General features: G+C 41.9%; 1 protein-coding gene across 5 annotated transcripts in view; it reads left to right on the plus strand.

Moving 5' to 3' along the window:
• The window catches only part of SCAF1 (SR-related CTD associated factor 1), a 35,575-nt gene extending 18,643 nt beyond the window's left edge, over window positions 1-16,932 (plus strand). For all 5 annotated transcript variants that reach the window (XM_039355829.1, XM_039355830.1, XM_039355828.1 and 2 more), the window contains 7 exons: window positions 157-275; window positions 6,466-6,578; window positions 7,986-11,213; window positions 12,442-12,524; window positions 14,346-14,630; window positions 15,298-15,426; window positions 15,535-16,932. In XM_039355829.1, coding sequence (XP_039211763.1) covers window positions 157-275; window positions 6,466-6,578; window positions 7,986-11,213; window positions 12,442-12,524; window positions 14,346-14,630; window positions 15,298-15,426; window positions 15,535-15,711 — 4,134 coding nt within the window. In that variant the 3' untranslated portion in view covers window positions 15,712-16,932. The remainder of the gene's footprint in view (window positions 1-156; window positions 276-6,465; window positions 6,579-7,985; window positions 11,214-12,441; window positions 12,525-14,345; window positions 14,631-15,297; window positions 15,427-15,534) is intronic.
• The last annotated feature ends 556 nt before the right edge of the window (window positions 16,933-17,488 follow it).

Raw genomic sequence — 17,488 nt, forward strand, 5'->3', positions numbered from 1 at the left:
GATGCATTATGCCAAAACCGTGGCTACCTCATTGCCGGCAATGGGGAAAAAGTCACGATATGTTATGCGACATGTGACATCGCGAGTTTGACATGCCTAATATAGGGGGTTCTGGTCTATTTTTATTGCTGATAGTGCCAATTTTCATTCTTTCAGGTTTTTCAGACTCCTTCCTCTGGTATAATGCCTGGCTTGGCTGGAATATTGAATTATCTAGACTGGCCATATCATATGCCCCAAGAAGTCGAGAGCTCCATAGATGCCCAGGCGGTTTAGTAAGTGAGAATCTTCTCAGGCTGCAATCTTGCAGGAAATGAAGTGCATGATGCCACTGAAATTATCACATGAACTTCATTAACAGTTTGGAAGTTAATCTGCTTTAAGAAACTCCAATAAACTGCCTGGAGGGCTGTGGTACCATTTAGAGGGCTATGGCTGATCATTCGTTTAAAAATGTAATGAATTAAACATTGATATAATGGAACCATCTCCTCCCACCTCCCGACAGATGGACTGGAATTCCCATTATCTCAGCCTGTGGGTCCTATCTGTCTCATCTATCTGTCTCCCATTATGGGAGTTACAGTCTGACACATCAGGTCAGTACAGTATCAGATTGGGGATAGGCTGTGATAGAATAACAATACTTACCAAATAAATTCAGAAATGTGTGTTATATAAGTCAGGGCCATTTTAGAATTATTCTTGTATGGATAAAAGTAGTATTGAAGAGATGAAATGGCAACCCTGACAGCCTTCTAGGCACCCTTATAGATGTGGCTCATCTGCATTCATGGCTGAGGTGCTTGGAACTTCTGCTGGGTGCATGATGTTTGTTTTATGCCATCTGTTAAGGGTTTATGTGGGTTGTAATTTTTAATATCTCCTTGTTTCGCAATATGCCCAGAATCAGCCTGGAGTCAGGTAGTACCTAAATAAAACAAATAAATAATAAATAGGTCTTGATATCAATACATGATTTTCTGTATTGGCAATTACAGTTTGAATGGAACACAGGACTGTACCTAGTATATTGTATAGGTAGTCCTCAAGATATGGCCGGTCACTTAATAGCAGTTCAAAGTTATGACAGACCTCCCAAAGCTACATATAATCTCCTTTTGAAGTTACAACTGTTGCAGTTCCCCCATAGTCATTTGCCTTATGACTGATTGATTCCACCCAGCTCTCTCCCCCCATCCTGCCCTATTGAGACCTCACAGCGCTTAGGCCTATTCCCCATGCCTCCTCGAAGCAGCTGACATTTTTAGAGTGCTGACAATTCCTAGTGAAAAGGAAATGGTGGCTGCTTTTAAAGCTTTTTGTCCTGTTGGGAGACTGCAAATCTTTTCTGAGTAGGCTTTGATGAACCAGCGGCCTGCAAAGGCAGCAGTTTCAGGAGGAGCTTCCCAAAATCAGTCGCTCTCCTGTTGTTGTTAATTGCGAAGTCGTGTTCGACCCATCGCGACCCCATGGACAACGTTCCTCCAGGTCTTCCTGTCCTCTACCATCTTCTGGAGTCCATTTAAATTCACACCTACTGCTTCAGTGACTCCATCCAGCCATCTCATTCTCTGTCGTCCCCTTCTTCTATTGCCCTCAATCTTTCCCAGCATTAGGCCCTTCTCCAGTGAGTCCTTCCTTCTCATTAGGTGGCCAAAGTACTTGAGTTTCAACTTCAGGATCTGGCCTTCTAAAGAGCAGTCGGGGTTGATCTCTTCTAGGACTGACCGGTTTGAACGCCTTGCAGTCCAAGGGACTCGCAGGAGTCTTCTCCAGCACCATAATTCAAAGGCCTCAATTCTTTTGCGCTCGGCCTTTCTTATGGTCCAACTTTCACAGCCATACATTGCAACTGAGAAAACCATGGCCTGGACTATACGCACTTTTGTTGGCAGGGTGATGTCTCTGCTTTTTAGTATGCTGTCTAGATTTGCCATAGCTTTCCTCCCCAGGAGCAAGCGTCTTTTAATTTCTTGGCTGCAGTCCCCATCTGAGGTGATCTTTGAGCCCAGAAAAATAAAATCTGTCACTACCTCCATTTCTTCCCCATCTATTTGCCAGGAATTGAGAGGGCCGGATGCCATGATTTTGGTTTTCTTAATGTTGAGTTTCAAGCCAACTTTTGCACTCTCCTTCTTCACCCGCATCAAGAGGCTCTTTAGTTCCTCTTCACTTTCTGCCATTAGAGTGGTATCATCTGCATATCTTAGGTTGTTGATATTTCTCCCGGCAATCTTAATTCCAACTTTTGATTCATCTAGCCCTGCCTTTCTCATGATGTGCTCTGCATATAAGTTAAATAGGCAGGGCGACAGTATACAGCCTTGCCGGACTCCTTTTCCAATTTTGAACCAATCAGTGGTTCCGTGTCCAGTTCTCACTATTGCTTCTTGACCCGCATATAGGTTTCTCAAGAGACAAATGAGATGGTCTGGTACTCCCATCTCTTTAAGAACTTGCCACAATTTGTTGTGATCCACACAATCAAAGGCTTTTGCATAGTCAATGAAGCAGAAGTAGATGTTTTTCTGGAACTCCCTAGCTTTCTCCATGATCCAGCGTATGTTGGCAATTTGATCTCTAGTTCCTCTGCCTCTTCGAAATCCTGCCTGTACTTCTGGTAGTTCTCGATCCACATACTGCTGGAGTCTAGCTTGTAGGATTTTAAGCATAACTTTACTAGCATGTGAAATGAGTGCAATGGTGCGATAGTTTGAACATTCTTTGGCATTGCCTTTCTTTGGAATTGGAATGTAAACTGACCTTTTCCAATCCTGTGGCCACTGTTGAGTTTTCCAAATTTGCTGGCAAATTGAGTGTAGCACTTTTACTGCATCGTCTTTTAAGATTTTGAATAGCTCAGCTGGAATACTGTCACCTCCACTAGCTTTGTTGTTGCTCAGATTTTCTAAGGCCCATTTCACTTCACATTCTAGGATGTCTGGTTCGAGGTCAGTGACCATCTCATTGTGGTTATCTGGGATGTTAAGCTCATTCTTGTATAGTTCTTCTGTGTAGTTTTGCCATCTCTTCTTAATCTCTTCTGCCTCTGTTAGGTCTCTGCCATTTTGGTCCTTTATCATGCCCATCTTTGCATGAAACGTTCCCTTCATATCTCCAATTTTCTTGAAGAGATCTCTGGTCCTCCCTATTCTGTTGTTTTCTTCTATTTCTTTGCACTGTTCATTTAAGAAGGCATTCTTATCTCTTCTAGCTACTCTCTGGAATTCTGCATTCAATTGGGTGTATCTTTCTCTTTCTCCTTTGCCTTTCGCTTCCCTTCTTTCCTCAGCTATTTGCAAAGCTTCCTCAGACAGCCATTTTGCTTTCTTGCATTTCTTTTTCTTTGGGATGGTTTTAGTTGCTACCTCTTGTACAATGTTGCGAACTTCCATCCATAGTTCTTCAGGCACTCTGTCTATCAGATCTAATTCCTTAAATCTATTTGTCACCTCTACTGTATATTCATCAGGAATATGATTTAGTTCATACCTGAGTGGCCTAGTGCTTTTCCCTACTTTTTTCAATTTAAGCCTAAATTTTGCAACGAGAAGCTCATGATCTGAGCCACAGTCAGCTCCTGGTCTTGTTTTTACTGACTGTATACAGCTTCTCCATCTTTGGCTGCAGAGCACATAGTCAATCTGATTTCTATGTTGACCGTCTGGTGATCTCCATGTGTAGAGCCATCTCTTGGGTTGTTGGAAAAGAGTGTTTGTTATGACCATCGTATTCTCTTGACAAAATTCTATTAGCCTGTGCCCTGCTTCATTTTGTACTCCAAGGCCAAACTTGCCTGTTATTCCGGTTATCTTTTGGCTTCCTACCTTAGCATTCCAATCCCCCATGATGATAAGGACATCATTTTTTGGTGTTAATTCTATAAGGTGCTGTAGTGTCCCTCTCCTAGAAACCCACATTTCTTCATTAAAGAAAACAGAAAAAAAAAAAGCTGGGGGACAGCCTTGTTGATCTTTCTTCCTCCTCCCCCCCCCATTAGGTATTGAAACTAAACTCTCCATTTCTACCCTCCAATCTCTGCCCTCCAATCTGTAAATTACTTATCTTGATGAGTGATAACACATGCAGCAAATGGCCAGCTGCTGCAGAAGGTGAGTCCTTGAAAAGCTGTTTTCTGCTTATCTGACTCACTTTAGAAGGAGTTAGGACTCTTCTAAAGCAAGAGGCAGGTGTTGTGCTCTAGCTGCTCAATTGAACACTGAAAGCCAAGTAAGTAATTTACAGATTTTGCCACCCTCTTTCCAGACATACAGTAAATTCAGCAAATTAGGTGGTTATAAGGGATTGTGACTGATTGGGGAGAGACCCAGTTCACGTGTGGTTTCATTGCCCAAATACAGAGCTTGTTTGAAAGCTTCTCTGGCTTTGGAACTGATATTGGGCTCTAATTTAGCTGGGCTCTCCCCCCCCCCCCAATTGGGCTGATTTTAACTTTGCAAAGTTTTTGCTGCTTGTCTGCCTCCTTTATGGACCCAGCTGCCCCCCCCCCAAATAAGGCACCCTCTACCCAGTTTAACAACCTGCATGTTTGTTTAATGGGGGCATCAGGGAAGCAGAGAACGGGGTTGTTAATCAAGACTGTCTCACTTAACAGCTACCCCCTATAATGAACCAACCTTATTTTATAATTGAAGACTACCTGTACTATGATCTTAGGAATTTCAACCAATTTAAAACCCATTGAAGCATTTCTTAGATATGTCCTGAGATGCCTTACCAACATTATTCTTCAGATGTACTATACTATTTAAAAGTCCTTTATGAGAGTTGCTCAAAATTTAATGCCTTCCACATGGCAAATTTCAGAATTTCTGACTATTGGCTAGTCTGGCAATTGCTATGAGAATTACAGGTTGAAACATCTGGGTTGTTTCTCTTCCCTTGAAGTGTTGATTCTGATTAGGTTAAGAATCTGGGTGTTGGGTTCTGATATGGAAGATTTAATATCTTTTTAAAATCTGGGTTTGCAGAGTGGGCATCCTAGTCACTGCAAGAGAAATACTTGAGACAACTGCTTTTGAAAAGAACAGTGCTGGAGATGTTGATTTGCAGTTGGTTTTTATGACCACAGTCTTTATAAATCACTATTAAATAATTTGTGTAGCTGATATAACACCAGTTAGAAAAAAAGCCTAGAGAAACTGGTTAGAAAATCTGTGGTCAGGACCATTTTACAGATTTTTTAAAAAAAATTTTATCTGTTTGTATCATTCCTTAATTATTTTTACAAGTAACTCAAGACATATCTAACATTTCTTCTTCAATTTTCTCTACAACCACAACCTTGTGAGGTGAGTTGGGCTGGGGGAGGCTGACTGGCCTAAGGTTACACAGATGGCTTTCATGGCTAAGGTAGGACTCAAATTCATGGTCTCACTTTTAGCCTAGTGTCTTAACCAGTAGAGCAAACTGTCTCTCACCAGTTAGAGTACACTGTTCTTTGTAATCTGTTCTTGTTTGGTAGTAGCAGCAACATGCTCTAAAGCAATGTTTTTAAAAGTTGGCATCTTTAAAATGTGTGGGTTTCCACTCCCATGTTTTCCAGGGAATTCTGGGAATGGAAGTCCACACATCTTATGTTATTTTTGAAAAACACTGGTTTAAAGGGAGAGTAACAATTACAACTACAAATCCTGATATACTGATCTGGATTTAAATTTCACAAGATGCTCAGGGGAACCCTCTCTTATAAGGAAACTGAAAGACTGACATAAATCTGCATTGCCTTATTATTTGTTGGCGAAGTTCTGATTCTGTCATCTGTTAACTTCAGATGCTCATTGTATCTTCACTCTAGCAGCTTCATTGCCTCTTGCTTTCTTGGATCTGAAGAAGCCACAGATTCCAGCTAGTTATTATATCCAATTATGTCTTACTTAGGACAAACGTTCCAGGATTCTGTTGGCTGCAAATCCTAATCCTGAAGGCAGAGGTAATGGAGGAAGGAGATAGTTCTTAAGTACACAAAGTCAAAATATCTGATTTTGCCTGTAGATGTCAGTGAAGATGTAGCTGTAAATTGATTCAGCTCTCTAATAAAATTTATAAAATGCTGCTCTTGGTAACTAATGCATAAGTTCCTGTTTCAGACTTGGCATTACACTAAGGCTTCTGTGCGGGCTAGGATCTTATGTTATAAAGGGTTTCTAGCTTTTGAAATTTTTAAGGATTAAAGGCTAGAAAGCAGGAGACTCTGAGTTCAACTCCTACCCTTAGCCATGAAAATCAGCTGGGTGACTTTGGGCCAGTCACTCTCTCTCAGCCCAAACCACCTAACAGGGTTGTTGTGGAGAAAATAGGAAGAGGAAGGTATGTTAGATATGTTATGGCTTTGAGTTGTTTGTAAAAATAATAATGTGGGCTACAAATAAATAAAATAAATATGGGCTCTCTGAAAGGACAAATAGACAGAATATCCTAATTTTCTTTATTTCTCAACAGTGGGGATGAAGATATAGAAGAAGTGGAACTGGTGGCTGAAGTGCGACTGGAGGACATTGGTGCTCTCTCAGGCATCTCCAGAAGAAACGTGTCCTGGAGGAGGCAAAAGGCTGGTGTGTGGGTGTGCTTGTGTATGCATATGCAAATGAAGATAGAAATACAGATAGCTCTTGACTTACGTCTGGTTGCTTATCGACCATTCAGAGTTACAACAGACCTTCTCAGGAGTACATATAATGCAGTTCCAAAGTTCTCATGACCATTCTCATCCTCTACCATGTGGCTGCATTTTGAGTGCTTAGCAATCGGCCCGTATTTTTGATCATTTGCAGTGTCTTGTCGTCACATTTCCTTATTTTACAACATTAACCTGATAGTTAATTCCAGGTTTTAGGAAAACTAGCCCATAGCAAACCATTGGCTAATTTTATGACCCTTTGCTTTACCACTATAGCAGTTGCTTAATGACTGCAAAAAAAAAAAAAAAAGTAAAAGTGGATGATGACCAGCTTTATGATTATTGTGACTTAGATTGTGATGGGTATGCTTTGTTATGGTTATAAGTCACGGACTACCTGTATGGACAAAAAAGAAAGAGAGAAATCTTCAAGCCTTGTGTTCCTACACATTTTGTTGATCTAGAGTCAACAATTTTATATTATGGTCAGGGAAACTAGGTTGGTAAGCCTAGCAGTGAGATACAAAATGTGTTATTTTTTTCAGTCCCTTTCTCCAGTTCTGAATTGTGTATGTTTTCACATAAGAAGCTAAATTTTCAAATATAGGTAGTCCTCAACTTGCAACCACAATTGAGCCAAAATTTCCATTGCTAAGCAAGTCCACTGTTAAGTGAGTTCTGCCCCATTTTACGACCTTTATTACACAAGTTAAGTGAATCATCTGGCTTCCGTATTGACTCTGCTGGTCAGAGAGTCACAAAATGTGATCACATAACCCTGGGACCCTGCAACTGTCATAAATACATGCCAGTTACCAAACATCTTAATTTTGATTATGTGACCACGGGGATGCTGCAATGGTGGTAAAGGTGAAAAATGGTCATAAGTCACATTTTTTAGTGTTATAACTTTAAATGGTCATTAAATGAATAAGTCAAGGACTAACTGTATATGTAGCCCAGATTTTTTTCTTTTATATGGGAAATCTTCCAAAAATACGCAAGAGATGTCCTGACCCTGGCCCCCCTACTTTCCCGGCCTGCCAGCCTAGAATCTGAAACTTCTTCTACTGGGGAGAGGCTCTGCAATAATACTAAGTCCTATTGCTGCTTAGTCCAAGAATTAATTTTTCAGAAATTTAGATTTAGGCTGTCATGTTTAGGAGCAGCTTGTTTAAAGGACTAATAGAACACAACAACCTTTACCAGTGTGGTGTCTTTCAGTACTGTTAGACTTAATAATGTTTAAGAAACAAGTTATAAGAGTTTATTTCTCTTATAATGCAGATTTCTTTTTAAAATGAATTTGGTGTGTTTCTGATAACTTCATTTGCTTTTACAGCTTGCCTTGGATCATCTTCCCCCTGCTGGAGAGGAAGCAGAGCCTCCCAAATTGGTCACCCCTCTGTTTCAGAGCAACCCTATGTTCTAGACCCACATAGAATTCTCCCTGTGCATAGAACAGACAGGGCTACTTGGACTTCTGATTTAGAAAGAAGCGAGGTTTTGCAGTCCCCTAAAGCAGACAGGACTTCTTCGCCCTGTTTGGCCATGACTTTGGGAATTGGCATGGGAGTTTCCACTGGGGGACAACAACGTCCACAAAGTGCTGCTGGTCGAGAGTCTGAATCTCAGCAACGGTCCCAGCCACCAACTGGTAGCTCCCTGGATAAGGCTGATTCCAGCACCTCTTCTTCATCCTCTTGCTCTTCATCCTCTTCTTCCATGTCCTGCCATCAAGGACTGCCTGGTGAAGATGGTGGTTCCTCAAATCCGTGCCCCCCCATTCACTCCCCAGACTTAGATATTTATGATCCTTTCCACCCTACAGATGAAGATAATCTCAATGGTGATTTTGGCTTTGGGGATTCTCCCCATAAAGAAGCAGAGGGTGGGCGGCACGACCAGAAATACGATCCCTTTGATCCCACAGGCTCCAACCCCAGCTCCTCTATTAGTACCCCTTCACCGGAGGAGGAAGAGGAAGAGGAGGAGGAGGATGAGGATGTAGATGATGACCATGACCAGCAGCCGCCAGATATGTCACATAGCATCAGTCGCATTTCAGAAACATTGGCTGGAATCTATGATGAAAACAGCTTGAGCCAAGATTTTCCAAGCTCAGAGAAAGGACAAGAAGATTCAGAACCAGAACCAGAACCTAGCAGAGGCTATGAGACTGAAGCAACGTGCCCTACTGAGACTTCTGAGGGCAAAGGGCTTCCTGGTGCTGATTCCACCCTGCCTGAGGAGCTACCCTCAGATCAGGGAGACTCTAAAGCTCCAGAACCATGCCGCCGAGTATTTGTTGTGGACTTGGCTCCCAAAGGGCGTCTGGATGCTGAAGCCAAGACCCCACTGGAAGGGAAAGTCTCCTTAGAGGTAGTGACCGTTGGAAATGCTAAGCTGAGAAGTGGAGAGAAAATGTCAAAAGGAGGTGGACATCCTCGGGCTGGGCGCAGATCATCAGTGGAATGGGATGGAAGTGGTGGCGGTGAATCAGAAATCGAAGAAGGTGAGATTGTCCAGCCAGAGGATGAGCGGTATAGTCCCATTCGATTGTTTCGAAGTAGATGCCGGCCAGCTGAGCCACGAACTCTCCGTGTAGTGGAAGGAGATGATTTTCTATCACTGCATGCAGACTCTGATGAGGAGGGAGCTTTACAGATTGATTTTAATGAAAACCAGCCAGATCCTCGTTGGAAAGGTGTGGATTTGAGACGGAAAATCCTAACCCAGCGGCGAGAACGCTATCAAGCCCCATCACCTCTGCCTCCTCCACCACCTCCACCTGCCCCCAAACGCCCTGCCTCCAAAGCTCACTCTGGTTCTAGTTCTGGTTCATGTAAAAAATCAAAAAGAGAACGCAAAAGATCAAGAGAATGCAAGGCATCGAAAACCAAGGAGACATATGGCTCTTCCTGGAACCCAAAGAAGAAATCAAAATCACGCTCAAAATCCAAAGAGCGTCGACATTCCCACCACAGGACCTCGAGGTCCCACTCACATCACCGAACGTCTCGCTCCTGGTCCCCTTCAATTAGCACCAGCCTGTCTGCTGTTGGATCTTCACATACTTCAGCTGAGCGGCACAAAAGCAGACGATCTAAGTCAAAGGAGAAACGCCGTGGCCATCGTTCTCGGTCACGTAGCAGCAGCCGTGCTCACCGCAGTAGGCACAAAGACAAACATCGTGGGGAAGGTGGCAGAAAGAAGAAGAAGCGCTCTCAGTCTCGCTCACGTGAGAAGCATCTCTCCCATCGGTTATCTAAAGATAAAGAGCGAGAGGTCCACCTTCTGGAGGAACCCAAGCCTGAAAAGGCCTTGATGGAACGACGGAGAGATGCAAGAACTGTGGTGCCACCTTCAATCCAGGATCTCAATGACAATGATCTCTTCACTATCAAAAGGACCATTACTGTCAACCAGCAGGAGAAAATGGAGGCACTTTTGGAGACACCAGAGAGTGCTAAGAGAGAGGTGCTTTATGATTCTGAGGGCATGAGCTTTGATGCTTGTTTTTCAGATCGTGAGCCTGCTGAAGAATCCAAATCTAATGCAATGCGGCTAAATCCTAAGGAGGATGCAATTCCATCACGAAAAGATAAAAGGCCTGAGGAGGACACCAAACAAAAGATATGCAAGGAAAAGGAACGTAAGAGACCCTATCTAGAGGACCGCCCAGCTGCTCGAGAGAAATACAAAAAAAAGTTGAAAGAGGGGCCTCCTAGTTCCGAGCAGCAAGAATTACCCAAGATAGAAAAAAAAACCAGAACTGACAGAGACAAAACAGGGAAAAAGATCAAAGCTGGAAGTCACAAAGAGAGTAGCAAGCTGGGATCAGGTCGGAAAGTGAAGCTCCAGTCCAAGGTAGCTGTATTGATCCGGGAAGGGGTGAGTAGCACAACATCAGTGAAAGAAATGGGTTCTATTGGTGTAAAGTTCAGCAGAGACAAGGAGAGCCGCTCGCCATTCCTCAAATCAGAGGAGAAGGTGTTAATGGTTGGGGCACCAGCAGCAGGCCAAGGTGAAATGACTGATGTCAAAGAACAAGGCTTCAAGCCCAAAAAAGTGAAAGGGCTAAAAGCCAAAATGGGGGTGAAGAAACTGAAGGGCATCAAGCCAAAGGGTGCCTCAGAGCCCAAGAAAAAGAAGAAACTCAAAGTGAAGACTGGGCTGAAGAAATCCAAAGCAGATAGCTGCAGTCAGGGTGCAATCAGCCCTTTGAGGGTGAAAGAGGAGCCTTCATGGTCTGGTTCAGAAAAATCAGGAGGCACAGCCAAGCCACCAAGTCCTCAGCCATTGGCCCCAGGCCAGGAACTCACACCTGATTCCCAGACAGTGGACAGCAGTTGTAAGACACCTGATGTCTCCTTCCTTCCTGAGGATCCCCCTGTTGAGCAGCCCAGGGTGCCAGCTGATGAACCAGAAGCAGACAGTTTGTCTGAACCCAAAGAGGAACAGCCACTGCAGCAGCCACCCCATCTTCCCCGTAGTTTGCCCCAACCCCCTGCTCCTATGTCATGGAATCTGCAGGGGGGGGTAGACTGCACTAGTGGTGTATTGGCATGTAGGTATCGTGGTGGTGTGTATGTGTGTGTGTGTGTGTTGGGGAAGATGTTATGTGGGGGTTTGGAGGGAGGGAGATTCCAGTTTTATTGCAGGTAAGGTTATAGTATGATTCTACAAATCTCAGACCAAGTAAAATGTTCCAAAAACAACATTCCTTTTTTTAAAAAAAGGAGTTTTATATTGTGGGTTTATTTGGATTTTTGCTTAGAAATTATGAACAGGGTGATTGATCAAATTGAGTTCAGACTTGGGTATTTGTTGCTGTTGATTTTGACCAAGTGTTTTTTGCTATCTGGAAAATCCCTGAAACATAAGCCTAGGAATCTGCACTGGGAATCCAGTTATCAAGATGAATTACAAAACAAGTTAAAGAAGGAGAAAGTTAATAAGTACTTCTTTCCTCTTACCATCTTTATAACACTTCAGTATTGAGTGCCTTTTTCAGAATGTAGTTTTGATAATCACCAGTGTAGAAATAGTGGATGCTGAGCTCCCCCTGATGGAAACTGAACTAAGAAATAGTTGGTTTTTGCTTGCAGAATAGCATGATCATTATTAAGGTATAAATCTTTGTGATGTATGATATTCAGAGAATCTCCCAGTATCCTTAATGATATCTTGAAACCTGCTGGATGAGATTGACAGGCTGCCATGCTGGGAAGAGGGTGGCTAATAGGGATATACAGCACTTTGAATGCAAACATGCTTCACAGAGGATGTGAAAATTCATAGCTCAGTTGTGGGAACTTTTTCCTGGGCTTGCATGTTATTTGCGCAATTCCCCCTCCCCCCCCAAACATATGAGAGTTAAGGAAGCACAGCCATGCCTGTTCCAAAGCAACTTTTTTGCATGCTGTTGATATCTCTTCAATTCAGGCGTGTATTCTCTTAGGATCATGCTGCTAACATGATTTTATGAAAAGATAACAGATTTTTTAAAGGAAAAAAAAATCATATGCTGATAGACGTGGTTACAATCTTACCCAATGACAATTCTTGCAATCTTGCTTTCCAAGCGGAGAATAGGGCAAATTAAGGCATACAGTCTGAGATGTGGTATTTGTGGCAATGGGCTATAAACAAATATAAATAAAATAATAAATGTCCTGCCATGGCTGTGATTTGTATTTCAAAATGTAGTCTGAGATGGGGCATAGGCACTTAATTATCTGCTTTCCACTTCCATGCTTTGGAACTTTTGTCTAAGACTCTTGTGTTTTACTTAGTGACTGCCCTGCTCTTCAAGATGGAAGAGGCCAATCTTGCAAGCCGGGCAAAAGCCCAGGAACTCATTCAAGCAACCAGTCAGGTAATCACAAATTCTGACATTTGCATTATTGAGTATGAATGGCTGCAAAGTGTGTTCACAGCAGCTAGCAGGGTTGTTGTTGTTTTTTTGTTCTCTACTCTCAAATTCTTGAGAGATCAGGCTCCAGCGGTTCCCCTTGAAATTTTGATAAAGGTTTCTAAAACATATGTGCCATTTTGTAATAATATGGTACTAATTGTTGGAGGTTTCATCAGAAATTGCTGTGCTAGAAACCTTGGCAAAAAAACGGATGTGAGATTTTCAAGGATGTGTGAATTCATCTTGACACAGACAAGTCTGGCACAATGGGGGCTGGGGGTGGGAGGGAGAGGGGAGGCAGCTTCAAAGCCCAGAATGCTATGTATTGCATTTCCCTGTACGAGCAAACCTGCTGTCTGACACCAAGGTTGGCACCCTGAAAACAGAGAACATCTGGTTACCTTATCTTACGTTTAATGCTTTTTTTCCCCTGGTTCTCATGGCTGCAGGGACAAGTTTAGAAACCTGTGGGTGTTTTTTTCCCTTAAGCTTACATGAAATAGGCCTTGGCATTAACCCACTGCTGAGGGATCAGAGCTGCTTTTATCTAGAATAACAATTTTCCCCCATTTCCTAATTGGCCACATAATGATCTCTATGGCTTCACATGTTTTCTGAAACTTAAGAGAAAAACATTTATGTAATTTGAACAAAATCCTTCTTTTGAAACCAATATGCATGCAAAAGTTGGATCAATAAATTATTTTAAAATATAATAAATACACTATTGAAATGGTTTTCCATAGCTTGGTGGCTTCTAGTATGTCGAATTCCAACTTCTGTCATTAGACTTGCAAACCAGTCGTTTTGCAGGATACTGACTGGACAAGGCTGATGTCAGATACTTTTTTACTTTGAGCTAAAAGAATACCCTTCCTTTCCAGATGAAAATGTGAAGCACTATGGTAAATATAAATTGCAGAATTTCTCCTTGTAATTATATGGCATTCTGGAACTATTTCAGAATTAAACTCTCCTTAATAGTTCTCAACAGAAGTGATAAAATATATGTTTCTTTTCTCTTTCCTTTGAAATCATAATTGTGGTCAGAATTTGATATTAACAGATATACGTACATGGAAGGAAGGACTCCCTGCAAATTTTATTCTGCTAGTCGTTACCCACTATAGGGGGCAAGTGCTCATCTCCGTTTTGAGGCTATTGTGCCAGTGCTGTCCAAAAACGTTTCTGCAGCCATGTGGTCAGCATGACATCGCAGAACCCTAACCCTAACGTTTCCCACCAAAGTGAAAATTATCTACTTGTATTTACATGCTTTTGAACTGCTAGATGGGCAGGAACATAAGTACATGGATGTTGGAGAAATTTTCAGAATGAAGGATTCCATATTAAGAGTTAGATTTATTAAACAACCTGAAAGCATATTATCAGGATGAAGATACAGCATCTAGAATCCTTCACCACTGACCATATTAGCAACTGCTAGGAATTGCACCAGCAACATTTGGAAGATTGCTGGTTCCCCCTTCCTTTCCCCCAGCTATAACTTCAAAAGAAATGTCAACTCTGCTTATTAATTCTGTAATATCCAGTTGTGCCCAATGGTATCTTCTGGCACACCCAGAGAAAGGAACTCACAGGTTATGGTGACTTTCCTGTATATAGGCAAGTAGACCCATATATCTGCTAGTTTCAGTTTTAAGTAATGAGATTATAATATTCTGCTCTACAGTATGAAAAATTGAAAATATGGAATATATTATAGTAATTGTGTAGCAGGCCAAGAATTTTAACCATGTTTTGTTTACTCTCTTATTCCAGATCTTGACCCACACCAAGCCCTCAGCTTCCTTAGCTCCTCCTCAGCCACCGGCACCACCCACTCATCCGCCTGCGTCACACCTAGCTGTCCCACCCATTTCCTACCATTTGCAAGGATCAATGCCTCTAGGAGGTTGTGGTTCAACTCCTAGCACCCCTACCGGGGGATTGCCAGGAACTTTGAGCCAGGCTTCAGCAGGTCCTCCTTCTGCTGGCATTTTTGCTTCTTCCTCTGGCACCGATTTGGGCAGCACCAGTTCTGAAGGGCGCGGAGACAGCGATAAGGTAAAAGTCTTTGGATTGAGACACCCATCTTTTCACACTTATTATGCAGATCAGTTAAGAAGTCTGATCCCTCTCCATGTCTAGACAGGGGAAAAAATGGACAGCTGAGCAGTGACTGCTCTGTTGCTAGAATCTGCTCTAGCAGAGGTGCACAATGTGACCCTTCAGAGCAACATGTCTCTCCATCTTCCCTCATAGGCTTGCTTGCAACTTCCAAATTCAGATGACTAAAGGAAAAAAATACTAAATACATGGACATTAATTACGAACACTTTAGTTTTCAATTAAATGTGAATTAAGTTTTTGTCCATGTTTTTTCCAAGCTTCATCTGTTTTTTTTTTCTCTAGACCCTACTACACTTAGCCTGAGAAAAGTAATGCATCCCTGCACTTGATATAGAAACCACTGACTCTGCTGCAAGATATATCTTTGGGACCATAATCACATTGTAAAACTATATGTGAAAGAGATCAGATGATTGCCAGACTTTGGGCTTAGAGTAAAGAAAGCCAGGGCCCTGTTTTCCAGCTGGTCAACTTTGGAATCTTGCTACTGGGGACTGAGAAGCTTGATCATCCTAAACCTATTTCATGCTTTGCTGTCACGTTACCTTGCTTATTTCCCCTATACTGACTTTTGACTGCCTTGCCTGTGTGTTCCCTGCAGTATCTGAAAAAACTTCACACCCAAGAGCGAGCAGTGGAGGAAGTCAAGCTAGCCATCAAGCCCTATTACCAGAAAAAGGAGATTACCAAGGAAGAATACAAGGACATCTTGCGCAAAGCTGTCCACAAGGTAAAGCAGTGGCATCATAGAGGAAGAAAATGTGAGCACAGAGAGGACAGAGTATTATGGAAATCACTTTCTTTTCTTTTTCATTCTTCTTCCTCCGCTCCCTTTTAGATCTGCCACAGCAAGAGTGGTGAAATCAACCCTGTCAAGGTGAATAACTTAGTGAAGGCCTATGTCCAGAGATACAAGTACTTTCGAAAACATGGACGGAAGATGGATGAAGAGCAAAAGCCTCCCAAGGAAATGGGGGGACCGGACAAATCTGGCTTGCCCATGCCCCCGCTCTGATCTCCTCTGAAGGAAAAAGAATCAGCAGCCCTTCTTTATGCAAATTGGCTTGGCTGAGCTCCCCAGCCCTTTCCCTATCAAGGTGTGCGGAAAGTGGAAAGGGAGTTGGAGCGATACATTTTGTTTTGGAGGGGTGGCATTTGTAGAGTACAGTTCTTGTGCATCTGCTACCTGCCCTGGAAATCTTTCCCTTGCCTTTCCTAAATACTTTCACAGATTTGGCCACAAGATTGACTTGTGTTTTGCTCTGTAAATACCGATGGCAGAGAATGGGGCTAATTTTAAGTTTCATCACTTTCAAGCACCCATGATACCTATGGGTGGATGTTATTCCTCTGACACGCCTAGTTTTTACTCATTTAGCATGTTTTTGATTTGATGGTGTTATCTTTGCCCTCTCTCGTCAATGGTCATGAAATGGCAGCACCATGGTTGACGTACAGATGGCAGTTTCCTGTCATCCTGGACAGGCAAACACCCCTTATTTTCTGCTTCCAATTGTAAGTTTGTCTGTCATACTCTTTCCCACCCTGTTTATCTTCATAAAACTGCATTTAGCCATCTAAACTGGGCATTGTCTCTGTGATCTTTTTGCAATGTGATTTCTATCGCTTTCTTTCACAGGCAAGTGGATTGCATTTGTAATTATCATTATGAGTGTTTTTTTTTCTCCAAAGGATGCCTTTTGATGGCTATTGAGTAGACACTAACTTCTGTGCAGACTGCAATTTCTCCTCTATCTTACAGAAGGACTTGGCATGCTTTTAAGGCTTTAAGTGCCACCATGCTATTTCATGTAAAATTTCAGACATCAATTTTTCTTAGGTTTAAAAGTGCCAAAAATCTCATGTAGTGTTACATGACAATAGAGCGAGTTTCTGAGGGATTTTAATTTAAACAAGTTGGCACAGACATACAGTGAAACCTCAACATAGATCTCCATTTTGCCAGTTATAGAGGCAGATCAGATTTCTATTGAGATGTCAACCCAAAACAACAGATTAAGTCCAGGGCACCCAAAATTGCCTGGATGACAGTAAGATTTACATTAATTTGATTATAATTTTATAATATCTGCAGCAGTTAACATTATTTGCACAATAATTATGCTATTTGTCTCAATCAGTTTGTGGTAAAATCATGCATATAATTGTAATGATATACAAAATGTTGAGAATAACACTCCTTTCCCAGTTGGTTCATTAAAATGATTTTTATGTATTTGGAGGGTACGTAAATACCATCTTGTGGGTGATGTGGGTAATGCATTAATAATCCAGGTTTTTAGTTTTAAATAGTACTCAAATTTCCACTCTTAGCTGTTCATGGAAATATCCTACTAGAGGCACTTAAGTTCTCCATAGCAAAATCCTGTGTCCGCTTAGTGTAGTCCAAAGCCTATGCTTGTCTGAAAATAGAAGTAGTTCAGAAGAAAGAAACTCAAATTGTGAACAGAAAGGAAAATGAAACCAATAAAAGAAAAATGAAAGATAACTTCACAAATGAAAAGGGTAATGACTGCAGTGCACAACTAGATATGTGATAGAGTAGGCAAACATTAGGACAAAATTCTCAAAGGTAAGGGCAGTTCAACCAGGAAATTGGTGAGATTACCATGGTATCTGGGTCTGCTTGTTGGAGATCGTTGGGCTCTGAACAGTCATTTTGGATTTCTTTATTTCTGAAGGTCCCATTTTGAATAGGATTCAACCTAATGGCCTATAAAGCCACTTTTATTTGTAGTATTTACATACCAAAGAAATATATCCACAGGAAT

This window comes from Crotalus tigris, unplaced genomic scaffold (genome assembly GCF_016545835.1).
Source record: "Crotalus tigris isolate CLP2741 ecotype Arizona unplaced genomic scaffold, ASM1654583v1 scf7180000018762.419966263:882430, whole genome shotgun sequence".
NCBI classification, from domain to species: Eukaryota; Metazoa; Chordata; class Lepidosauria; order Squamata; family Viperidae; genus Crotalus; species Crotalus tigris.